Source organism: Bos indicus x Bos taurus, chromosome 13, assembly GCF_003369695.1.
Source record: "Bos indicus x Bos taurus breed Angus x Brahman F1 hybrid chromosome 13, Bos_hybrid_MaternalHap_v2.0, whole genome shotgun sequence".
Taxonomy (NCBI): Eukaryota; Metazoa; Chordata; class Mammalia; order Artiodactyla; family Bovidae; genus Bos; species Bos indicus x Bos taurus.
The window spans coordinates 18,625,036-18,649,907 of NC_040088.1; the positions used below are offsets into that span (position 1 = coordinate 18,625,036).

Below are 24,872 nucleotides of genomic sequence, written 5' to 3' on the forward strand. Positions count from 1 at the left end.
GAGTGACACAGCATGTGTTCTGTATACAGGCAGTGTCACCGATGGCCCTGAGATGCACTCAACACAGAGTTACCGTCACTCATGGGTTCAGACTGTGAGACACAGTCATTCCTTCATTCATTCAAAGTACTTCACATCTGTTTCAGGATTAATAACCTAACCTAGGAGGACTATGTCCAGAAAAATGCACACATGCTCAAAATTTTAGACAATTTCAAGTGTTTGCACACTCCCTGGAGACCATCTATGGTCCCACCAGTAAACCCAAAGATATTGGTTAAGAAATGTTCTGGGACTTCCCTGGCGGTCCAGTGGTTAATCTGCCTTGCAATGCAGGGGACATATGCTCTATCCCTGGTTGGGGAAGATCCCACATGCTGTGGAGCAACTAAGCCCATGTGCCACAACTACTTTGCTGCGTGCAGCAGCAAAGACCCATGACAGCCAAAAAATAAAAATAAATAGCTAAATAAATCTTAAAAAAAAGAAGAAGAGTTTTGAATACCTGCTATATGCAAGCTAGGGACACACGTTCAGTCATTAATTCAAAAAATATGTTGAGTGCCTACATGCTAATGTTGGGGGCTAGGGGATTTACTTTTCTTTTTTTTTTAATGTTTTAATTTGTTTGACTGAGAGGTGAACAGGGAACAACATGAGGCCCCATGTCCTTGAGTCCTCACAGGCTAGCAGAGGCCAGACTGGGTCCAGCCCTCTCCCCTTGCCTCCATCCCCACCTGGTCGCATCTGCCCCTGCCAATAAGGATGCAGGACAGAGGCTGAAGCTGGGGAAGGCAAAGAGGACTAAATTGACCACAGGGACCTTACTTACCCCTATCTTTCTGTTCTTTCACTCCCTCCCTACTGACCCCCAGGCCTGCTGATTTTGTGTTTGACTAAAGGGCAGGGATTGCTGAACCTGCTGGGTGAGTCCAGTGAGTCAAAGGCGATTCAGGTGGGCAGGAGGGCAGGCGGGGAGAGGCATTGCCCTGGGACAATGGCTCTGACTGTGTGTGTGCGGCGACTAACAGGGCTGCCAGGCACCCACGACCGACAAGTGAGGCTCAGCTTTCGAGGTGAGGTCTGCAGGGATGCTCTGAGAATTTTTAGATACGGGAAGCTCTGGCCCCTCCTATCCGCAGGTCCCCCACTTCATCTCTGGGCATCTCTACAGTTTGTCTCCTTTGTCCTTGAACCCAATGTGTCCATCTCTCTGCCTCCCTCCCTCCGTATCTTCTATGGCTCTTTGAGGGTGAGTCCAGGGAGTTTGGACTCTGGGCCAAGAGTGGATGGAGAGATGATTTGTGTGTGTGTAGGGGGAGGAGGTGATAAATGACTAGATTCAATTCTGAGTAGGTTTTACCCAGAAAACAAGGAGAATTCACTGTGGTCGAGAAGCAGATATAGGTGAGGTGAGTGGGGTTGGGTTCTGGATGGGGAAAAGCTTGTCTGTACCCCATCTGAGTCCATCCTTGGGCTGGGAGGCTTATTCCTGAATTTGGAGAGGTGGTACAGTTTCAGGAGGTGGGGTTGTCTAATGCTCTGGAGGTTAGACTCAGCATGGGACAAGTCAGGATCAAGACTGAGGAGATTAGTTCTTGATTGATAGTTAGCCCCAGATCAGCCCTAATTGGGGAGGACTGGTTCCTGGTTTAGGAGATCAGCCGTGGAGTTAGCTCTCAATTTGTTGGCTCCTATTTCAGGTTTGGGAATAGGCTATGGATTGGGGGTCAGTGTCAGCCCAGCATTGGGTGTTACAAGGTTCTTCCTATTCCCAGCTCTTCCGTTGGCCACACTATGGGGCTCCTCTGGCTGGGGAGTGTCTGTCTGTTCAGATGGTCAGTTGTAGCTGTGTGTTCAGCCCCAGGTGAGTAGGCCTGGGGAACCAAGGATGCAAACGGGGTAGAGGGGGCCTTGGGGCCATTCTCCTGGGTCATTCTTTTATTTCGTGCCGCACCCCCAGGTCTCTGGGGACACTTGTGATCTCCCTGCAGCAGCTACAGACTGCCGGGCATTTGGTGCTGCGGGAGGCCTTAGTGGACAAGAATCTGCGTGTGTCTCCAGTGAGTTCTGCCAGCCCCCCAGAGCCTGAGGGTCCCTCTAGAAGTGGGTTCCATTTCTCAGAGAGGAAAATTCAGACTGAGACAGGAGTGGTAACACGGCCCCCGAGTCAGGGTGTCTTGGATTACAGCTCTGGGGGCCAAGAATCAGGTTCAGCTCTGAGGGCCAGGGGTGTGGCAAGGGGAGAAGATAAGAAGTTCTCGCCCCATGACCCTGCACCAGGCGCAGTCCTTGTAGGGAGGCAAAGATGAGCCTGGATGGATTTTTCTGGTGTTTCATGGGGAGTCAGCATAGCCTCATAGAAGTGAACTTGGGTTCAAATCTCAAGTCCTCCACTTCCCATCTGAGACCTTAGCCAAGTTATTCAGCTTCTCTAGGCAGTTTCCTCACTTACCTTATGTGGAGTCCTACAAAATGTCAAGCTTTTCACTCAGCCTGCCGTCATTTGTTATGCTCCAATTACAAGCAAGTGCAGTTCTAAGCAATGAGGATTGAGTGGTGAGCAAAGCCAGATAAGGACTTGCCCTCTTAGAACTCCATATCTACAGAGAGAGGCAAACATTAAACAAATATTCAGGGACTTCTCTGGTAGTCCCATGGCTAAGATTCCATGCTCCCAATGCAGGCGGCTGGAGTTTGATCCCTGGTCAGGGAACAAGATCCCACAAGCTGTAACGAAATGTTCAGATGCTGCAACTAAAGATCCTGTGAGCTGCAATGAAGACCTGGCACAGTAAAAAAAAAAAAGAAAAAAAGAGTTAAAAAAGAATATTCACAAAAATGAATGTAAAAATGCCTGTGAAGGATGTTATAAAATAGCAGATAGGGGGCTGGAAGAATGTATAACGGAGAGACGTGACCTATATAGGGTTCAGAAAAGGCTCCCTGAGGAAGTAGTGTTTGAGCTTAGAATTGAAAGATATGATAGGAGTTAAATACATGGGAGGAGAGACTGTTCCAGGCGGAAGAACCAGCATATTCAAAAGCCCAGCACCCTGAGATAGCGTAACTGGGGTGCAGGGCAAAGCAGATCCCCTAACAGATGCGGCTGGAAAGTTTGGCAGGGCCCAGACCATGCAGAGCTGTGAAGGCACGTTAGTGTATTTCCAAGAGCAATGAGATTATTTTGGAGTTGTGTTGGGCCCCTTCAAGAAGTTACTTGCGCTTGGTAAGTTCTTAATAGCTTATGAGTAGTCACTATTATTTGGGGCTTCCCTGGTGACTCAGATGCTAAAGAATCTGCCTGCAGTGTGGGAGACCTGGGTTTTGCCCCCAGGTCAGGAAGATCCTGGGAGAAGAGAATGGCTACCCACTCCAATATTCTTGCCTGGGAAATCCCATGGACAGAGGAGCGTGGCAAGCTACAGTCCATAAGTCCATGGGGTCACAAAGAGTCAGACACAACTGAGTGACTAACACTTTCACACTTTCACCCACTACTAGTAATGATCAGAGAGGAACCAAAGTCACCACAGATGAGGCCAGGAGGGTCTCTGTTTATAGATAGAGAAAAAGGCACTGTCTTTGGGGTTTTCCTAGCCTCAGGGTAGCCTCAGTAGCCTGAGGCCCACTGTGGATCTGGTTTTAGGTCCAGGTAGAACTTGACCTGAAGTACCAGCCTCCAGAGGTTGCAACTGGAGTCTGGGCACAAGAGGACTTTGGAGCACCCATTCGGGACAGGTAAACCTCCCACCCACCTAAGCAAGACCCAGGCAGGCCTCAGTAAAGGACAATGGTAACCAGTTCCCCTGTGGATCTGCTGGATGTGATGACTCTTGGACCCATGCTGCCCAGTTTGTAACTCTGTAGTCAGACCTGGCCCTCTCCTGTCATTCCTCTTTCTCCCAGCTCAGAGCTGATCATCCCCAACGTGGGCTTCCAGGAGCTGGAGTAAGTATGTGGGGATGACCTGGGTTACAGGGTCAGTCTTGGGATTGGGACCCAGTGATATGAGGTCAGTTCCTGGGTCTGGGATCAGTACTGGACCAATTCCAGGGTGAGAAGTCAGTCCTAGAATAAGGGGTCAATTCTGGAATTAGAGGGCTCTCAGGTTCAGAGTCAGAGATGGGTCCTAGAGTCAGGGACATCAGAGATGGGTGTCCAGAGATGGGTGAGAGGTCCCAGACATGTTCCTGGAGGGCCTTTCCTGTCAGACCTGGGGAGGCCCAGCTGGAGCGGCGGGCAGTGGCACTGGGCCGCAGGCTAGCTCGAGGAGCAGGTCAGCAGGACGATGAGGACGATGAGCTGGCGCTGGAGCTGGATGATGAGCCTGATGTGGAGCTTTCTGGCGTCGTGTTCAGCCCACTCCAAAGGTAACTTGTAGCCCTGCACACCTGCTCCCACAGCCTACCAGTGTGTCTGTCAACCTCACCTGCTCATACCTGCAGGCCCATGCCTGTCCACCCTCACAAACACAGGGTTCCAAGGGTATGGGTGGGGAGTGGATATCCTGGGGTCAAGGGTCATTCACTCTTCGGCATAGACACTGCCACATTCAGACAGTTACACTGACTCACACATGGCTTCTGGAACCCATGAAGGTGATGCCAGCTTGATGAGGGCAAGGAGTTTAACCTCTTTTGTTCTCTGCAGTGTTCCAGTGCCTAGAACAGAGTTGGTTCTAGGCGCCTGCATATAGCAGGCGCACCATCAGTCTTTGTTGAATGAACAAACGGTTTTAGGGCTCCAGAAATGAGTCGAATTCTGAGTGTAGAGTTGAGATGGCGGCCAGACAAGACTGCAAGGACTTAGAAACCAAAGTTTAGGGGGAGAAATCTCAGCACCAACCAAGCAAGAGTGTGTGTACAGAGGGGGAGGAAGTGAAGTGAGAGCTGACCCTAACCCCTCTCTGCAGCCGAGCTCGGGGCCTGGCCCGCGGGGATCCTTTCCAGGTGTCCAGGGCCCAGGACTTCCAGGTACGGCTCTCCCTCCAGGCCCAAACCCTTGGGGAGTACCATCAGCTCTCCACACACGTTCTTCCCTCAAACCATGGCAGGTTGGCTTCCTTTCCTCTTCCTTCCTCACCCTTCAGGTCGGGGTCACGGTGCTGGAGGCCCAGAAGCTGGTGGGAGTCAACATTAACCCTTATGTGGCCGTGCGCGTTGGAGAGCAACGCCGAAAGACCGCCACGCAGCGCGGCACCAATTGCCCCTTCTACAATGAGGTGGGCACAACCAGGGAAGGAGGAGCCTGAGAGAGTGGGCGGGACCCAGGGGAAGAACTGTGAGCCGAGGGGACGTGGCCTGGGGCTGGGGAAATGAGCCTATTGGCTGGCCTGGGGCCAAGCGCTCGGTGCTGGAAAGGGTTCAAAGGGGTATGGTCACCGAATTGGGGTGGAGTGGGGAAGGGGGAAACAGGGCGTTCTCTTTACAAGGGCTAGGGGCCAGAGGGTGTGAACCCTTCACGTATAACCTGCTGTCAATTCTCTTGCTTCCCCACTTTAACCCAGTACTTCTTGTTTGAATTTCACGAGACCCGGCTTCACCTCCAGAACTTGCTCCTGGAGATCACGGTGAGAGGGTTAGGGGTGAGAGGTTGCCGTCAGAAAAGGAGAGATGCCGAAGATCCAGTCTAAAGCCACCTTTCCCCAGGCTTTTCATTCGCAGACCCTTCCCTTTATGGCCACTCGGATCGGCACCTTCAGGATGGACCTGGGCATGATCTTCGAACAGCCAGGTACTGAACACCCCCTGCCCCTGTCATTGAGACTCCTCTGCGTGGACAAAGGAAGCAGACCCGCTGGCCACCGAGCCCAGAGTACTAACTTGTAAGACAGCTATCTCTTTCGACGTCTGACTGGCATGTACTCCTGCTCCTCCCTCCTGAGCCAGACTTGAACCCCGGCTATTGTCCAGCATTCTAATCCCAGCCTCCACAACCACCCTGCGCATCCCGCCGGGCCCCCTGACCCCTGGGCCCGCTCCTCTGTCCCCAGATGGCCACTTCTATCAGAAATGGGCCCCACTGCACGACCCCCGGGACACCCGCGCCGGGACCAAAGGCTTCGTCAAGGTCACTTTGTCCGTGAGGGCGCGCGGGGACCTGCCCCCTCCACTGCCACCCCCGGACCCTGGCCACAGTTCGAACATCGAGAAGTGAGCTGGGGTGGAGAGTGGGGAGGGGGAAGAGTAGGACCGGGCGAGGCTTCCTGGATGCGGAAAAGGCAAGGGGCCGAGCCTAGGGCTTCTGGGCCCCTCAGCGCCCGGCTCCCCTAGGAACCTGTTGCTGCCGCGTTGGGTGCCAGCGGAGAGGCCGTGGGCGCGCCTGCGAGTGCGCGTGTACCGCGCGGAGGGCTTCCGGCGCTGCGCCCCGGGCTGCTGGGCAGCCTGGCCCATGCCCTGCTGGACCAGCGCGTCCCCGTGGACCCCTACGTGAGGGTGTCTTTCCTGGGGCAGCAGGTAAGTCCCTCCCGTCCCCATTCAGCGGAGGCCCAGGCCGGGATCCGCACAGACCGCTCGCCGCCTGTCTTCACCGCATGCTCAGGGCGAGACTTCGGTACGCAGTGAGACCACTGCGCCCAAGTGGAACGAGCAGCTGAGCTTCGTGGAGCTCTTCCCGCCGCTAACGCGCGGTCTTCGTCTGCAGCTACGGGACGACGCGCCCCTCGTCGATGCGGCCCTGGCCACGCACGTGCTGGACCTGACACAGATCTCGCATTCCGGCCGCGCAGGTAAGTGCATCCTGCCGACGCGTGCCGCGCCTCCTCCCTGGCCCTGTGTGCCCAGGGTCCCGCCCCCGACGGCAAACCCCATCCTCCCGACCCAACTCCGCTTAGAAAGTCTGGTCTATGCCAAGTGACTATATCGCTCCAAGCCGACCCCTCCCTTCACAGTCCCACTTGTTGCCCGCAGACTACAGACCCTACACTTGGTTTGGTTCTGTTGACAAGAATCCTAATTACAGCTGAATATCCAGTAATCCCTGCAGCCCAGTTCTTCTTACAGATTAACCTGCAGGAAAACAAGCCCTGACCACATTAACCGTTTACTCCGGACCCTTACCGGGTCACCCGTAGCTCCACCCCAATGCTGACTCCACCTCCAGGTCTTTGGCTCCGCCCCCAGGGCATCTTTCCTGTCGAACCGCTCCCAGGGCACTTCCCTGGTGGTCCAGTGGTTGGGAATCCTCCTGCCAATGCAGGGGACACGGGTTCAGTCCCTGGTCCGGGAAGATTCCGCATACCCGGGGCAACTAAGCCGGTGCACCACAACTACTGAAGCCCACGCCCTAGAGCCTGTGCTCTGAAGAGAAGCTACGCTAATGAGAAGCCAGAGCACCGCAATTAGAGAAAGGCTGTAGGCAGCAACAAAGATCCAGTGCAGCCAAAAGCAAACGACTAAATAATAGTTGTTTTTAAAAAATAGTTCTCCCAGGTCTTGGTCCTTAGCTCTTGGGCCCTAACTGTTCGAAGGCTTTCCTTCCAGAGGTCCAGAGGTTCAATCTGACACCCCTCTTCCTTAGCATAGACTAGTACCCACCTGCTCCACACTTCCCTCCAAAACACTGTTTTTGTCCCCTTCATTTCCCCACAGCAGGGTTTAACCCCACCTTCGGCCCGGCCTGGGTACCTCTCTATGGCTCACCCCCCAGTACGGGTCTCCGGGATGGTCTTCAGAATCTCAATGAAGGCGTTGGCCAAGGCATTTGTTTCCGAGGCCGACTGCTGGTGGCCGTGTCCATGGAAGTGTTGGAAGGGAGAGCTGAACCCGAGCCTCCCCAGGCCCCACAGGTGTCCAGGTTGTCTCAGCTCACAGGAAAGAAGAAGAAGAAAGCCAGGCGTGGCCAGATTCCTGCAGGGATACAGCCGCACCCGGATGCCAGCTCCAGTGTCGATGCGCCTGAGATTCCTAGTGCCATGGAGGTGGAAGTGGAGGAATTGCTGCCGCTGCCAGAGGTGGGGCTGAAGTTTAGTAAGGGGGCTGGGTACACATTCTCAGTTCTGGAGTGTGTACCCGGCTCCCAGGCTTTAAACACTGGGGCAGGGGGGTGTCTCAACTTGGTGACCTGGGTGAAGACTGCACTGTGTGTACACATGTGCCCCTATGTATATTACACACAGGGAAAGAGGAGGGTGACGACTCAGAGATGAACCAGAGAGAACCAAGTCCCAGGTCCGAAGAACTGGGACAACAAGGGGCAGAGGGAGGCAGGACGCCAGCAGCGAATCTTCTAGGCCTTCATTGCATGTCCTTCTGTGGGCATTGTGACCAAGCATAGTCCAGGCTGCAAACTGGGAGGGTGGGGGCTGACTCCATCCTGACCCACCTTTTCCAGAATGCCCTGGCGCCCTGTGAAGATTTCCTGCTCTTTGCTGTGCTCTTCGAGGCCACCATGATCGACCCGGCCATGGCTGCCCAGCCCATCAGCTTTGAGATCTCCATCGGTGTGAGACCTAACCAAAGCCCTAAGGGCAGTGGGTTTGAGGGTGGTCACTCTTGTTCCAGACTTAGGCCACTGGAAGGAACAGTTGACCTTCAGTAAGGGGTGGGCTCTGACTTAACTACTGAGACAAAGATTGAGGGAGGGAACCCTCAGGCTGGTGCCCACTGACCCTTGTGTCTCCCGGCAGGTGATGCAGGTCGCAGAAAGGAGCAGTTGAGCCAAGGATCCAGGGTGGGGGAGGAAGCAGAGGACACAGAAGGGGAGAAACAGCTCCTGCTGGAGTCAGACATGGGAGTCGGGCCAGTGGAGGAGGAGGAGGAACTGGGAACCCCAGCTCAGCGGCCTGAGCCCATGGATGGCAGTGGGTGAGTGCTCCCGGTGGCTGGAAGGAAGGCGTTGGGGGATTCCCAGCGGCCCAGGACTGCCCGTTACAGACTCTGCTCCTCTGCATGTGCCCAGGCCTTACTTCTGCTTGCCCCTACGTCACCACAAGCCTTGTGTGTGCGTGTGGAGCCGCTGGGAGAATCACTTGTGGCGCCTGCAGAGCAGTAACTGTGTGCGGAGAGTGGCCGAGAGGCTGGTGAGAGCAAGGCAGGTGCTCACAGGGCGAGGCCAGGATAGAGGGGGCATTCCGGACACCCTGACCTGTGAAGGGGGGGCAGATGGGTAAAGCAGCAGGGTTACCCAACACCTCATCAGGTGCAAGCTTCCGGGAGAGCTGAGAAGGCCAGAAACTGTGGGAGGGCTGGAATTCAGAACGTTGGACCCAGGAAGAACAAGAGTAGAGCTCCTGGGGCCTGGACTCACAGCCATGGAGCCAGCCCAGGGCTTGAGAAACTGAACCCAGAATTAGTTGGCGTCAAAGAAGGGTGGGGCCAAGAGGAAGTCATGAATGGGCGGGGCCTTGGGATGAGGGTGTGGTCTAAAGGAGGTGGAGGCTGACCCTCTCCCTTTGGCACAGGACCAGGGGTTGCAGGAGGTTGAGACTCTGCAGCGCCGGCCAGGACCTGGGGCCTGCACACGGCTGAAGCAGGCACTGGAAGAGCTGGTGGTAGGCAGCAGGTGAGCGGAGAGCCTCCCCTTCCTTGCTGCAGACTCTAGGGTAAGGGAAACCCATGATAGCTGTCTGGACCCAAGGGCCCTGGATGCTGCAGTCTGATCAGCACTTTACAGGAGAGTGAGGAGATGATTGTGGAGGGAACTTGATGGAAATTATTGGATGTTAGGCCACTCCCCTTCAATAAACTCTTTCCTCCTCTCCTCTAATCTCCACACACCTTCCAGTTCCTCAGATGAGGAGCCACTGAAGATTTTGAAAAGAAAAGGGATGTACTCTAACCTATCCCTAAAAAGGATCAGTGGGGGAGGGATGATATGAGAGGAAGCAGAGGTAATAACTGAGGTGATGGTTGAATTGAATCTAGGATGGACACAGAGTGACAGGACTGGATTCAAAGGCAGTGTGGGTCTGTGAAAGTGACATCTCAAGACTCACTAATGAATAGTCTTAGGGGACTTGGGAAATGTGCAGAGAGGAGTTATGAATGACTCCTACGATTTTGACTTGAATAACTATGTAGATGGTGCCATTTACTGAGCTATGGAAAATGAGAGGAGAGAAGTTATGGTGGGAGGGGAGGGAATATCAAAAGCTCATTTTGGGACTTGTTAACTCTGTGAAGAGGAACTAAAAAGCCTCTTGATGAAAGTGAAAGTGGAGAGTGAAAAAGTTGGCTTAAAGCTCAACATTCAGAAAACAAAGATCATGGCATCCAGTCCCATCACTTCATGGGAAATAGATGGGAAACAGTGGAAACAGTGTCAGACATTATTTTGGGGGGCTCCAAAATCACTGCAGATGGTGACTGCAGCCATGAAATTAAAAGACACTTACTCCTTGGAAGGAAAGTTATGTCCAACCTAGATAGCATATTCAAAAGCAGAGACATCACTTTGCCAACAAAGGTCCATCTAGTCAAGGCTATGGTTTTTCCTGTGGTCATGTATGGATGTGAGAGTTGGACTGTGAAGAAGGCTGAGCGCCGAAGAATTGATGCTTTTGAAGTGTGGTGTTGGAGAAGACTCTTGAGAGTCCCTTGGACTGCAAGGAGATCCAACCAGTCCATTCTAAAGGAGATCAGCCCTGGGTGTTCTTTGGAAGGAATGATGCTGAAGCTGAAACTCCAGTACTTTGGCCACCTCATGGGAAGAGTTGACTCATTAGAAAAGACTCTGATGCTGGGAGGGATTGGGGGCAGGAGGAGAAGGGGACGACAGAGGATGAGATGGCTGGATGGCATCACCGACTCAATGGACATGAGTTTGAGTGAACTCCAGGAGTTGGTGATGGACAGGGAGGCCTGGCATTCCGCAATTCATGGGGTCGCAAAGAGTCAGACACGACTGAGCGACTGAACTGAACTGAGCTCTAGGGAGAGTTCAAAGCTTAAAATGTAAAATTGGGAGGTGTTAATACAGAGATGGGACTGGATAAGATCATCTAGAGAGCAAAAAAAGGGAAAAAGAAAATTCCAGGGACCTGGCAAGCTCCAGCGTTTAGAGGGAGGGAGGAAGAGGAGAACTCAGCTAAACTTGGTTATTGGTGGTTACTTTTCTTTCTTTATCTCAATCAACCTTTCAGTTCAGTGAAACACTGAGGTGAACACAGTTGACCTCACCCTCCTTCTTGAAAGACTCTTCTGTTGACTTCCATGTCCCTGGTTTTCCTTGGGCTTCCCTGGCCATTCTTTCTCATCTCTTTTGCTGGTTCCCTATCTTCTTGACCTCTGAATGTTACAAATTTCATATACTGTGTCCCTGGGCTTCACTGTAAGGCTCTCTTCTCTGTCTATGTTCTCTATGTCTCCAAAAGAGCCACCATATTTAATCCAGTTTAATTACTTGCTTGATTTTTTTATATGATGCAATGAAACTATTTCCATTTTCACTTCACTGATTTATTTTTTTGAAAGTTTTAATTGCTTAGTCGTGTCTGATTCTTTGTGACTCCATGGAACTGTAGCCTGCCAGGCTCCTCTGTCCATGGAATTCTCCAGGCAAGAATACTGGAGAGGGTTACCATTTCCTCCTGCATTGCAGGAGGATTCTTTACCATCTGAGCCACAAAGGAAGTCCTAGTTATCTTATTACTAAAATTATTCTTTGGCAGGGAAATTTCAATGAAAGATTTACTCATATAATATTTCACTTTTTATAGCTTTATCCAGTGTGGTTTTGTGTGTGTGTATGCTGCTGTTATTTCTATCACATCTAATTTTCCTGAATCCAATTTTGTGGATCTAAATCTTATTAAGAAGATATTTTTCTCTTGTCAATTTTAAATCAATAGCAATGTTAATAAGTGAAGTTTTAAAAATTATACAGTTCAGTTCAGTTCATTTCAGTCGCTCAGTCTTGTCCAAATCTTTGAGACCCCATAAACTGCAGCACGCCAGGCCTCCCTGTCCATCACCAACTCCCGGAGTCTACCCAAAGCCATGTCCATTGAGTCGGTGATGACATCCAACCATCTCATCCTCTGTCGTCCCCTTCTTCTCCTGCCCTCAATCTTTCCCGGCATCAGGGTCTTTTCAAATGAGTCAGCTCTCCGAATCAGGTGACCAAAGTATTGGAGTTTCAGCTTCAACATCAGTCCTTCCAATGAACACCCAGGACTGATCTCCTTTAGGATGGACTGGTTGGATCTCCTTCCTGTCCAAGGGACTCAAGAGTCTTCTCCAACACCACAGTTCAAAAGCATCAAATCTTCAGTGCTCAGCTTTCTTTATAGTCCAACTTTCACATCCATACATGACCACTGGAAAAACCATAGCCTTGACTAGACGGACCTTTGTTGACAAAATAATGTCTCTGCTTTTTAATATGCTGTCTAGGTTGGTCATAACTTTCCTTCCAAAGAGTAAGCATCTTTTAATTTCATGGCTGCAATCACCATCTGCAGTGATTTTGGAGCCCCCCAAAATAAAGTCAGCCACTGTTTCCACTGTTTTCCCATCTATTTGCCATGAAGTGATGGGACCAGATGCCATGATCTTCATTTTCTGAATGTTGAGCTTTAAGCCAACTTTTTCACTCTCTTCTTTCACTTTCATCAAGAGGCTCTTTAGTTCTTCTTCACTTACTTCCATAAGGGTGGTGTCATCTGCATATCTGAGGTTATTGATACTTCTCCCGGCAATCTTGATTCCAGCTTGTGCTTCCTCCAGCACAGCATTTCTCATGATGTACTCTGCATATAAGTTAAATAAGCAGGGTGACAATATACAGCCTTGACGTACTCCTTTTCCTATTTGGAACCAATCTGTTGTTCCATGTCCAGTTCTAACTGTTGCTTCCTCACCTGCATACGGGTTTCTCAAGAGGCAGGTGCAGTTTTGACCCTTGTCAGTCAAATTGTGTCTGTCAGTAGAAGTCTTGGAGTAAAGAGCATTATAAGTTAAAAAGATAAGCTCTGGGAGCAGTATTAGGTGAAAAATCCTTGGAGTCACTTATTTTATATATATATATATATATATTATATATATATATATATATATATATATAATATGTATATATATTTAAATTTCCACAATAAAAAGTTAAGAAATCATTGAGGAGGGGTCAAAAAGGGGCCCAAATTCCATGGATTAAAATCATTTTACTTAACCCAACAAGTGTCTTTTGAGCATCTATTAGGTGCCAGGCCCTGAGGATACAGTGGTAATCAAAATGAAGTCCCTGCCATAGCTAACATTCTATTTAGAGAGACAGAAAAAGCAGAGATGAAGATGGAGAAAGTGGGAGGGGTTGTTGAGATGGGATGACCAGGGAAGGTCTGTGAAGAGGTATTTGAGCAAAGCCTTAACAAAGAAGGGGAGAATGAGCTATGGAAAGGTCTAGGGCCAAACATTGCAGCATAGGGAGCAGCTGATAAGAGGCCGTGAGGTCACAGGCTTGGGGTATTCAAGGAGGAGCAAAAAGGCCAGTGTGACTGTAGGGCTGAGCTTGAGGGGAGAGTAATATTTGATGAAGACAGGGAACTAAAGAGAAATAGAGCATGTAGGGCCTTTTAGGCCATTTAAAAAATATTTTTATGTGTTTATTTTGCTTCACCAGGTCTTAGTAGGCCTGTGGGATCTTCTGTCCTCATTTGGCTTATGGGGTCTTTAGTTGTGGCATGGGAACTCCTAGCTGCAGCAGGTGGGATCGAGTTCCCTGACCAGGGATTGAACCCCGGGGCCTCTGCATCGGAAGCGCCAAGTCTTAGTCACTGGACCACCAGGGAAATCTCCCCATTAAGACCATTTTAAGTATTTTGTTTTTAACTCTGAGATGATAAACTTCTGGGGAGGAGTGAAATGGTCTGAAAAGCATTGAATAACTCATTTTGGATGCTGTATTGAGAACATTCTATAGGCCAGAGGGTAAGAGTGGAAGAAGTGAGAACAGCTAGGTGGCTATTGCAATAATCTTGGTGAGAAGTGATGGTGGCTTAGACCTGGGTGGGCCTGGAAAAGGAGGAAAGTGGTCAGATTCTGAATGCATTTTGAAAATAGAGCCTAAGTGATATGCTAAGTGATATGACATGTTCATTAGATCTCAGAGTCAGACACGACAGCAACTGAACAGGAAGTGATTTGCTGATGGGTTGATGTGGAATGTGCGTGAGAGAAAGAGCAGTGAAGGAGACTTGGAAGTTTTGAAGTGAAGCAGGGTTTGCTTTTAGACGGATAGGGCGGGGCAGTCACTGGAACTCGTGCCCTTGGTTTGGGCATGCATTGTCGGAACTATCTTTACTCCATGTTGGAACTGTCGAGTACAGCCCACGTGAGCCTTGAATCCTCCGAGTATAAACATGCAGATTTCTGACAGAGAAGGTCAGGGTGGGGCTGAGATTCTGTGTTCTAACTAAGTCATACCAGTCCTGTTGGGCCTGGGCTACACTGAGTAGCCAGGGCAGTAAATAGTTAATTTCTAGTACATTCTAGGGCTCCAGAGTGATGCTGGCCTTGATGAGTTGGGAAATGGTCCAAATACAGAAGGCATCCTTAACTGAGGAAGGACGCCTGTTATTTTTTACTTTTTAAAAAATTAATTTAATTGGAGGATAATTACTTTACAATCTTGTGGTGGTTTTTGCCATATATCCCCATGAATCAGCCTCGGGTGCATGCATCCCCCCATCCTGAACCCCCCTCCCACCTCCCTCTCCACCCATCCCTCTGGGTTGCCCCAGGGCTGTTATTTTTCTTTTTTAAAGATTATTTTATTGTTTGGCTGTGGTGGATCGTCCTGGCTCTGGTTGTGGCGTGCAGGCTTCTCACTGTTGTGGCTTCTCTTGCTGCAGAGCATGGGTTCTGGGGGCCTCAGTGGTTGCAGCTTGTGGGCTCTAGAGCACTGCTTCAGTAGTAGTTGTGGCGCACGGGCTTAGTTGTTCCATGGCACGTGGTGGGATCTTCCCAGACCAGGGATGGAACCCACGTCCCTAAAATTACAAGGCGGATTCTTAACCGCTGGACCACCAGGGAAGCCCCAAGGATGCCTGTTTGTGAACAAGACTGAGAGGAGCTGTGAGGGAGGCTGGTGTGGGAGGCCTGCTCTGAGGAAGGTGGCCCCTAACGGACGGTGTTCCCACCTGCCACGCCTGCCCCTGCTCACGCAGACAGTTTTGCCACGGTGCTGAGCGCAGGACGATGACCCGGCCCAACGCCCTGGACCGATGCCGAGGGAAACTGCTGGTGTATAGCCTGGTACGATCTAGGGAAGGGGATCAGGGGCACCCAGCAGAGACCCGCCACTCATGTTCTCTTCCTGACTTTTCAGAACCTGTTGGCAAAGCAAGGATTGCGGCTCCTACGGGGCCTGAGGCAGAGAAACGTGCCAGAGAAAGTGGCACTGGCCAAGAAGCTCCTGGTGAAATTGCGCTTCCTGGCCTAGGAGGTAATGCCTTATGCATCCATTTTTCCACCCTGAATACCCTTTCTCCTAAGCCTACCAGGGCCTTTGGGTAGGACTGACCTAATATTAGTCCTGTGGATCCATGCCCGGCCATAGGATCCGTTGCTCTGAATAGAGGACCAAGTTCCATTTGGAGCAGCTAAGGGTACTGTACATTCTGGGACCCAGCAGGGATGCAGGGAACAGTCAGGATCTCTTCGGAAGAAAATTTGAGAGTACACTCCTTGGCATGACTTCCCTGGTCCGAAGCTCTGAACACAACACATGGGAAGGGTAAAGGAAGTTCACATTTTGAGAAAGTTTCCTTTGCTAAGTATCTGCATGTGTTATCCTATGTAATTCAACAACTTTGGGAAGACATACCTCATTTGACAAGCGCAGACGCTAAGGCTTAGAGAAGGAAAGTGACGGATCCACCATGTCATGGCTGATTAAGTGGCAGAGTTAGACTTCAAAGCCATTTCTGCTCCACTCTGAAGCTCAGTCATTCCAAAGGCACAGAAAGTTTTGACCACCAGAACCAATATGTCCTTAGGGTCAATGAGTGAGGAGCTGGATATTGGTCTCAGGTTTTGTTTTTTTCAAAAAATCATATTTATGTATTTATTTATGGCTGGGCTGGATCTTTGTTGCTGCATATCAGCTTTCTCTAGTTGCAGTGCATGGGTTTCTCATTGCGGTGGCTTCTCTTGTTATGGAGCATGAAGTGTGGGCTCAGAAGTTACGGCACATGGGCTTAGTTACTCCTTGGCATGTGGGATCTTCCCAACCTAGGGATCGAACCAATATCTCCTGCATTGGCAGGAGGATGCTTAAATATTGGACCACCAGGGAAGTCCTTGGTCTCAGATCTCGAAGGGCATGTTGGAGTTTGGCAAGTATGAAAGAATATAGAACATGTGCAAAGGGACAGCTGGAAAGCAGCGTGGTGGAAGGAGAGGTGGGGATCACTGCAGAGAAATCAGGTTGGGAGGAGGGAAAACTAAGGAAATCAAGCTAACCCATGCTCCAACATGGTGAACCTTGAAGACTTTATGATAAATGAAAAAAAGCCAATCAGAAAAGGGCAAATACATATGATTCCACTGATATGAGGTACCTAGAATAGTCAAATTCATAGAGAGATAGTAAGATAGTTATTGTCAGGGCTGGGAGGGGAAAATGGGAAGTTAGTGTTTAATGGCTACAGAGTGTCGGTCCTACTGATGAAGAAAGTTGAAGAAGCTTCTGGAGGTGGGCAACAGTGATAGTCTCACGACAATGTGAATGTCCTACCTAGCTGTACACTTAACAGTGGCTGAGATGGGAAATTTTACATTACGTGTGAGTGAAAGTGTGGCAGTGTTAGCTGCTCAGTCGTGTCTGACTCTTTGCAACCCCATGACTGTAGCTCACCAGGCTCCTCTGTCCATGGAATTCTCCAGGCAGGAATACTGGAGAGGGTTGCCATTCCCTCCTCCAGGGGATCTGCCCAACTCAGAGATTAAACCTGGGTCTCCTGCACTGCAGGAAGATTCTTTTCTGCCTGAGCCACCAGGGAAGCCCATGTTTTGTGTATTTTAACATAATTAAAAAAATAAATAGAGAGACCAGGAAAAAAAAAGTCAGGCCTGTAGGGGCAGGGCATCCAGGGGAGAGATGTCCAGGACATAGGTGGCCAGATGGACCTGCAGTCTGGGGAGAGGTCAGGGCTGGAGATGGACATCTGGCCCGTCCGTCCAGTGGAAGCTGCGGGAGCAGGTGGTCTCAACTCCAAGCTCGCTGCTGTAACCCAGTTCTCTGCCTGCAGCCCCAGCCGCCCCTCCCGGATGTGCTGCTCTGGATGCTCAGTGGGCGGCGCCGTGTGGCCTGGGCCCGGATTCCTGCCCAGGATGTGCTGTTCTCTGTGGTGGAGGAGGAACGGGGCCGGGACTGTGGGAAGATCCAGAGCCTGCTGCTCACAGTGAGGGGTCCTGGGGGGTGAGGGTGCTGGGGATTGGAGTGGGGTGAGGCTCTTAGGGTGGCACAGGCGTTGGGGTGGAGCCACACGGTGCACAGTAGGAGTTCCAAACTCTTTATTTTTTTATTTATAATTGTTGGCTTCACCATGTTGCCTGTGGGATCTTAGTTCCCCGACCGGTGATCCAACTCGTGTCCTTGGCAGTGAAAGTGCTGAGGCCTAACCACTGAACGGCCAGGGAATTCCCTTAAAACTCTTTATTTAATTTTTAAAATTTTTTTAATTAAAATTTTTTAGTCAAAAATTCTAATTAAAATTTTTTAAGTCAAAAATTCTAATTAAAAAGTTTTATTTGATTTTTAAACTTTTAACAAATTAAAATGTTTCCATTAGAAATTTATTATTATTAAAAATAAAGTATATCACATGTTGTGCCATTGGCAAAAAAACTTAAAAAAGGATACCAAACTCTTAATTATCTAAAATGCCAAAAGGAAATCGTGCCTTTACCCAGGTGAGCTTTGATGTGAGATAAACAGCAGATCTTGTCATCTCTGAGCATGAACTTGCCCTGGCTCTGAGCATGAACTTGCCCAGACTAGGCTCTGACAGATGGGCTGGGTTATGAAAATGGGACTGGTTGCTGATAAGTCCAGCTGATGTGGGGTAGAGTATTTCTAAATGAGGCGTCCTTGGGACAGACACCAGCAGGGGTCCCTGGTGGTGAGTTGTGACCTCTGGGTAAGGGACAGGGAATCTCATGTGCTGGGAATGAGGGGACACAGGGCTGAGTGTGGGGTAGCAGAGTGCAGAACTCAGAGCATGGTTTGGGGTCTGAGGTTTGGGGCATAGGAGGGGCAGTGTTGGCGCAGGGGGGACAGGGAATGGAAGTTAAGGATAATGGAGTCTCAGGTGGAGGGCATGAAGAGGGTCAGGTACAGGGAGTGCTGTTTGTTTTTTTGTTTGGTTTTTATTGTGGCCATGCTGCCAGGCAAGTAGGATCTTAGGTTCCTGACCAGGGATCGAACCCATGTCCCCTCCATGGGAGTGCTGTTTGGATTAGGGATCTGGTGATACAGAGAGCAGAGCCCTGCCTTGGAGGAGCAAGATGATTGGTCTCGCAGGGGTAGTAAGAGGTGGGGCCCTAACATGGCTCCTCCCACAACAGGCACCAGGGGCAGCCCCTGGTGAGGTCTGTGCCAAGCTGGAGCTCTTCCTGTGGCTGGGGCTGGGCAAGCAAGCCAAGGCCTGCACTGCAGAGCTCCCCGGGGACCTGCTGCCTGAGCCCTCAGCTGGGCTGCCCCACAGCCTGTACCGGGACGGTGAGTGCAGGCTGTGAGGTGGGCGGGCTGGCTCTCCATCTGCCTCAGGTGTGGGGCTAGATGCTTAGCTGGGGATTCGGAGGGGTCTGAGGTCAGGGACTCCAGTGGTCCCTGAGCTCACACTGCCCCTTCTTTCCCTCCACCCCAGACTTCAGCTACTTCCAGCTCTGGGCCCACTTGTACCAGGCCCGAGGGGTGCTGGCAGCAGATGACAGTGGGCTCTCGGACCCCTTTGCTCGAGTCCTCATCTCTACGCAGTGCCAGACCACGCAGGTGAGGGCTGGGCTGGGAGGTGGGTGGTGGAGGGGCACTGGGAGATAAGGTGGGTGGGAACTGAGTTTCTTCCAAGGCTCCCAGTCTCTCTTCTGCCCTCTATTTTCAGGATGGGATGTTGGATCAGATCGCCCTGATTTAGGGGGTAGTGTAGAACCAGGGGGTCTTAGGGGTGATGGGTTCTCCTGATACTACCTGCTGTTACCTCCCTTCCTGCACGGCCGTCAAGGTCCTGGAGCAGATGCTGAGCCCTCTGTGGAATGAGCTCTTGGTATTTGATCAACTGATCATGGACGGGAGGAGGGAGCACCTGCAGGATGAGCCCCCGCTGGTGATCGTCAATGTCTTTGACCACAATAAGTTCGTGAGTGTGACCTGGGCCCCACCTGGGTTCCCACCCCCAAGGATCCTCCTCTCCTCGTCTCGATGCACCCTCCCGGGGTTCCTGAGCCTCTTCTACTTTTGTCTTCACTGCTCTGCTCCCCGCAGGGCCCCGATGTGTTCCTGGGCAGGGCGCTGGCCGCCCCGAGGGTGAAGTTGATGGAGGACCCTTACCAACATCCTGAACTGCAGTTCTTCCCCCTGAGGAAGGGGCCCCGGGCAGCGGGGGAGCTCATCGCCACCTTTGAGCTCATTGAACTGGACTACAGTAGCGGGCTTGAGGTCAGAGTGCTGGGGTCTAGTTGGGACACCCCGTGGACCACTCCTGCAATTCCTCCAGGTCCTCTCGCTCTGGGAATGTGGGCACATCCCAGGGTTACTCCTCCAACTTCTGTACCCCCAGAGAATGCGGGCTGCAGGTCTGTCCTGGGGCCACCTCACTGCACCTCCAGACTCCAGGGAATACTCGAAGTAGACCTTCCCTCAGTTCACCTTGCCAGGCCTCCAACCCCAGAGGACCCAGGCTATGGGTCGATCCCCTTGCTCAGACACCCATCCTCTCCCTGTACATGGCTGTTCCTGACACAACCCCCTCCTGCCAATCTAGCCTTGCCAGGTTCCTCTGGATTTATATCTCACCAGCAGTCCTCCGTGTGTTTACCCTGAGTCCAGACTTGCCTTCCTCCTGCCCGATTCCTCTCTGAGCTCTGATCTCACCTCCCTGCAGCCCTCAGTGCCCAGCTATGTGGAGCCCCAGGACCTGAGCCTCCTGGCTGAGCCCTTCTCTGGATGCCTGTCCTTGCCACCCCACGTGCACCCGGTGCTCAGGGAATTCCGCGTTGAGGTAGTGAACTCACTACCTGCCTTCCCCCCGTCTGGGTGTCCTTCAGTGAGGTACAGGCCCCTGAATCTTCCCCTTCCCAACTTCAGGTACTGTTCTGGGGTCTCAGGGGCCTTGGCCGCGTGCATCTGTTCGAGGTGGAGCGGCCCCAGGTTGTGCTGGAGGTGGCGGGTCGGCGAGTGGAGTCTGAGGTCCTGGCCAGTTACCGTGAGAATCCCAATTTCACCGAGCTCGTCAAGCATCTGACGGTGGTGAGGACATGGGCTGGGGCCAAGAAGTGCTGGGCTGGGAAATGGAATAGGCAGTGAGATGGTGAATTCCTGGCTGGTTATACTAGATTAACCCAGGGGTCACCAGACTTTCTATAAGGGTGTGTGTACTCAATTGCTCAGTTGTGTTTGACTCTTTTGTGACCCCACGGACTGTAGCCTGCCAGGCTCCTCTGTCCATGGAATTTTTCGGGCAAGAATACTGGAGTGGTTTGCCATTTCCTCCTCAAAGGGATCTTCCCAACCCAGGGGTTGAATCTACATTTCCTGTGTCTCCTGCATTGCTGGTGGATTCTTTACCACCGAGCCACCAGGGAAGCTCCTCTATAAACGGCAAGTTAGTGAAGATTTTAGGCTTTGTGGGCTATACAGTCTCAGTTGCAATTACTCAACTCTGCTTTTATACACAGTCTTAAGAAACAAGGAAATGAATGAGTATGACTGTTCCAAGAAAACTTTGCTTATAAAAACTGGCAACAGGCTAGACTTGGTTTATAGGCAATGATTAGCCGATCCCTGGATTAATCCATGAACTGGTGATGCTCTATTGGCTCTATTGATTGAGTGGATTAGCCAAAAGTCATGTGTGAGTCTGAAGGAAACTGAGACACCAGGGAGATAGAAAGATAAATACATTCTTTGTTTAATTTATAATTACCATACTGTAGTGTGGGCTTGGAGTCAAATTCTGGCAGTGTCACTTAAGTGCTTGTCAAATCACTTGTCTGATTTGAGCTTTAATTTGTCTGCTTGTTTGTTTGAAAAAGGGACAGAAGTGTGTTATGAGGAGCCAATGAAATAAGGGCTCTTTAATATTTATTTATTTATTTTCAGGTGCACTGGGTCTTCGTTGCTGTGAGCAGGCTTTTCTCTCGTTGCAGCGAGCAGTGGCTGCTCTCTAGTTGTGGTGACTGGGCTTCTCATTGCCCTGACTTTGCTCACTGTAGAGAACGGGCTCTAGGGCACGTGGGCTTCAGCAGTTGCCGCACACAGGCTCAGATGCCCCACGGCATGAGAATCTTCCCAGATAAGGGATGGAAAGGAACCCTTGTTCCCTGCATTAGCAGGCGGATTCTTAACCACTGGGTCACCAGATCAGATCAGATCAGTCGCTCAGTCGTGTCTGACTCTTTGCAACCCCATGAATCGCAGCACGCCAGGCCTCCCTGTCCATCATCAACTCCTGGAGTTCACTGAGACTCACGTCCATCGAGTCAGTGATGCCATCCAGCCATCTCATCCTCTGTCGTCCCCTTCTCCTCCTGCCCCCAATCCCTCCCAGCATCAGAGTCTTTTCCAATGAGTCAACTCTTCGCATGAGGTGGCCGAAGTACTGGAGTTTCAGCTTTAGCATCATTCCTTCCAAAGAAATCCCAGGGCTGATCTCCTTCAGAATGGACTGGTTGGATCTCCTTGCAGTCCAAGGGACTCTCAAGAGTCTTCTCCAACACCACAGTTCAAAAGCATCAATTCTTCGGCACTCAGCCTTCTTCACAGTCCAACTCTCACATCCATACATGACCACAGGAAAAACCATAGCCTTGACTAGACGGACCTTTGTTGGCAAAGTAATGTCTCTGCTTTTGAATATGCTATCTAGCGTGGTCATAACTTTCCTTCCAAGGAGTAAGCGTCTTTTAATTTCATGGCTGCAATCACCATCTGCAGTGATTTTGGAGCCCAGAAAAATAAAGTCTGACACTGTTTCCACTGTTTCCTCATCTATTTCCCATGAAGTGATGGGACTGGATGCCATGATCTTCGTTTTCTGAATGTTGAACTTTAAGCCAACTTTTTCACTCTCCACTTTCACTTTCATCAAGAGGCTTTTGAATTCCTCTTCACTTTCTGCCATAAGGGTGGTGTCATCTGCATATCTGAGGTTATTGATATTTCTCCCAGAAATCTTGATTCCAGCTTGTGCTTCTTCCAGTCCAGCATTTCTCATGATGTACTCTGCATATAAGTTAAATATACAGGGTGACAATATACAGCCTTGACATACTCCTTTTCCTATTGGAACCAGTCTGTTGTTACATGTCCAGTTCTAACTGTTGCTTCCTGACCTGCATATAGGTTTCTCAAGAGGCAGATCAGGTGGTCTGGTATTCCCATCTCTTTCAGAATTTTCCACAGTTTATTGTGATCCACACAGTCAAAGGCTTTGGCATAGTCAATAAAGCAGAAATGGATGTTTTTCTGGAACTCTCTTGCTTTTTCCATGATCCAGTGGATGTTGGCAATTTGATCTCTGGTTCCTCTACCTTTTCTAAAACCAGCTTGAACATCAGGAAGTTCACGGTTCACATATTGATGAAGCCTGGCTTGGAGAATTTTGAGCATTACTTTACTAGCATATGAGATGAGTGCAATTGTGCGGTAGTTTGAGCATTCTTTGGCATTGCCTTTCTTTGGGATTGGAATGAAAACTGACCTTTTCCAGTCCTGTGGCCACTGCTGAGTTTTCCAAATTTACTGGCATATTGAGTGCAGCACTTTCACAGCATCATCTTTCAGGATTTGGAATAGCTCAACTGGAATTCTATCACCTCCACTAGCTTTGTTCGTAGTGATGCTTTCTAAGGCCCACTTGACTTCACATTCCAGGATGTCTGGCTCTAGGTCCGTGATCACACCATCATGATTATCTGGATTGTGAAGATCTTTTTTGTACAGTTCTTCTGTGTATTCTTGCCATCTCTTCTTAATATCTTCTGCTTCTGTTAGGTCCATACCATTTGTGTCCTTTATCGAGCCCATCTTTGCATGAAATGTTCCCTTGGTATCTCTGATTTTCTTGAAGAGATGTCTAGTCTTTCCCATTCTGTTGTTTTCCTCTATTTCTTTGCATTGATCGCTGAAGAAGGCTTTCTTGTCTCTTCTTGCTATTCTTTGGAACTCTGCATTCAAATGTTTATATCTTTCCTTTTCTCCTTGGAAGTCCTTAATGTTATTACCGATATGGTTGGATTTACATTTGCCACTTTGCTATTTGTTTTCTATACATTTCATTTATTTTTTGTTCCTCCTTTACTGTCTTCTTTTGTATTAAATAGACATTTGTTAGTATACTACTTTAATTCCTTAGTTGATATTTACTTAGTTGCTCCAGGGATTACAGTATGCATACTGATTTTTCACTGTCTGTTTCAGATTAATACTGATTTAGTTTCAGTAAAATAGAAATACTTTGCTCAATTATAACTCCATTTCTCTCTCTTTTGTGCTGTGATTGTCACATATATGTAAAATAAAACCAACAATACAGTATTATAACTGTGTTCCCCCTCCCCACTCAGGATCCACTGATAGACATAGAATTTCTGGATTAAAGGGTATATATAATTTTTATGGTTCTAAGTCTATATTAGCAAACTGAGTATTTCTCCTTTACATAATAATAACAACAACCTCATGTTTCTGATAGCACTTTGTAGGCTCCAAATTACTTTTGTATCTGTTATGTCATGTGATGCAATAGCCTTTCCAATCCAGGACTGTGTCCCCTTTTTAGCTGGGGAGTGGATTGGGAAGGCAGTGACTCACCACAGATGACTCAGTGGGGCTGTGGACTTCGAATACACATTTAGCTGCCTTGTTTTCTCACCTGTCTCTGCTGCGGCCTTTTCCTCCTCCCCGAGTCTGCGGAGATCCAGGTCCCCTCTCCCACCCCCAGGACTTGCCGGAACAGCCTTACCTGCAGCCCCCTCTCAGTGTCCTGGTGATCGAGCGCCGGGCCTTTGGCCGCACAGTGCTTGTGGGGTCCCACGTTGTCCCCCACATGCTGAGATTCACTCTCCGGGGTCAAGAGGATGCCCCTGAGGAGCAAGAAGAGGACGAGACAGGGGACTTGGTCCCCAAGGAACCTCGAGGTAAGGGGCTCTCCCCCTAGGGGCCACCAGACAGAAGTCTTCATCTAATTCCTGGCTGAGATGGCTCCCGGAGACCCTCCAGTGGGACATGGAGTCTGATTTCTACCTGCCTGTCCTTCTCCTGGTGTCGTTTGTCCCCTCTCAGGACAGAGGTCCCTGGACCCCTTCAAGGCCGACAGGACACCCAGACGGCTCCTGAAGGTGATGGAGTGGGGGGAATGTATGAAGAACGGGCTGGCAGGGCTTGGGGTGGTACTGGGCTAGGGGCACTGAGTTCTTGCTCCCCCAGGCTCCTCTGAAGAAGCTGCCTCTGGGAGGCCTCCTGAATTGAGGCCCAGGGCTGGAGGAGGACATCCCAGAGCCTGAAGAGCTTGACTGGTGGTCCAAGTACTATGTATCACTGCAGGAGCTCCAGGGCCAGGTGGGAGCAGGGGAAGGTTCTGGGGGTGGGAGTGGTGGAGCTGGAGGCAGAGGAGGGTGAATGGTAAGAAGAAGGATCTCATCAAACATGGAGCTCTACAGATTTTCAAAGCTGTTACAGCCATCTTTGCTCATCTTTACCACAGTTTGAGAAGT

At 50.3% G+C, this 24,872-nt stretch overlaps 1 protein-coding gene across 1 annotated transcript in view; it reads left to right on the top strand.

Moving 5' to 3' along the window:
* The first annotated feature begins 997 nt into the window (after positions 1-997).
* The window catches only part of LOC113902692 (fer-1-like protein 4), a 46,525-nt gene continuing 22,650 nt past the window's right edge, over positions 998-24,872 (top strand). Inside the window, 31 exon segments of the mRNA XM_027558095.1 lie at positions 998-1,076; positions 1,143-1,252; positions 1,779-1,867; positions 1,964-2,063; positions 3,650-3,741; positions 3,910-3,951; positions 4,215-4,373; positions 4,916-4,976; positions 5,093-5,224; positions 5,510-5,572; positions 5,667-5,736; positions 5,930-6,155; positions 6,305-6,458; positions 6,544-6,730; positions 7,593-7,954; positions 8,335-8,443; positions 8,630-8,807; positions 8,902-9,022; positions 9,404-9,504; positions 15,104-15,191; positions 15,265-15,381; positions 17,189-17,341; positions 18,507-18,660; positions 18,809-18,933; positions 19,163-19,297; positions 19,423-19,596; positions 20,042-20,158; positions 20,245-20,406; positions 24,101-24,296; positions 24,442-24,497; positions 24,586-24,717. Coding sequence (XP_027413896.1) covers positions 998-1,076; positions 1,143-1,252; positions 1,779-1,867; positions 1,964-2,063; positions 3,650-3,741; positions 3,910-3,951; positions 4,215-4,373; positions 4,916-4,976; positions 5,093-5,224; positions 5,510-5,572; positions 5,667-5,736; positions 5,930-6,155; positions 6,305-6,458; positions 6,544-6,730; positions 7,593-7,954; positions 8,335-8,443; positions 8,630-8,807; positions 8,902-9,022; positions 9,404-9,504; positions 15,104-15,191; positions 15,265-15,381; positions 17,189-17,341; positions 18,507-18,660; positions 18,809-18,933; positions 19,163-19,297; positions 19,423-19,596; positions 20,042-20,158; positions 20,245-20,406; positions 24,101-24,296; positions 24,442-24,497; positions 24,586-24,717 — 4,044 coding nt within the window.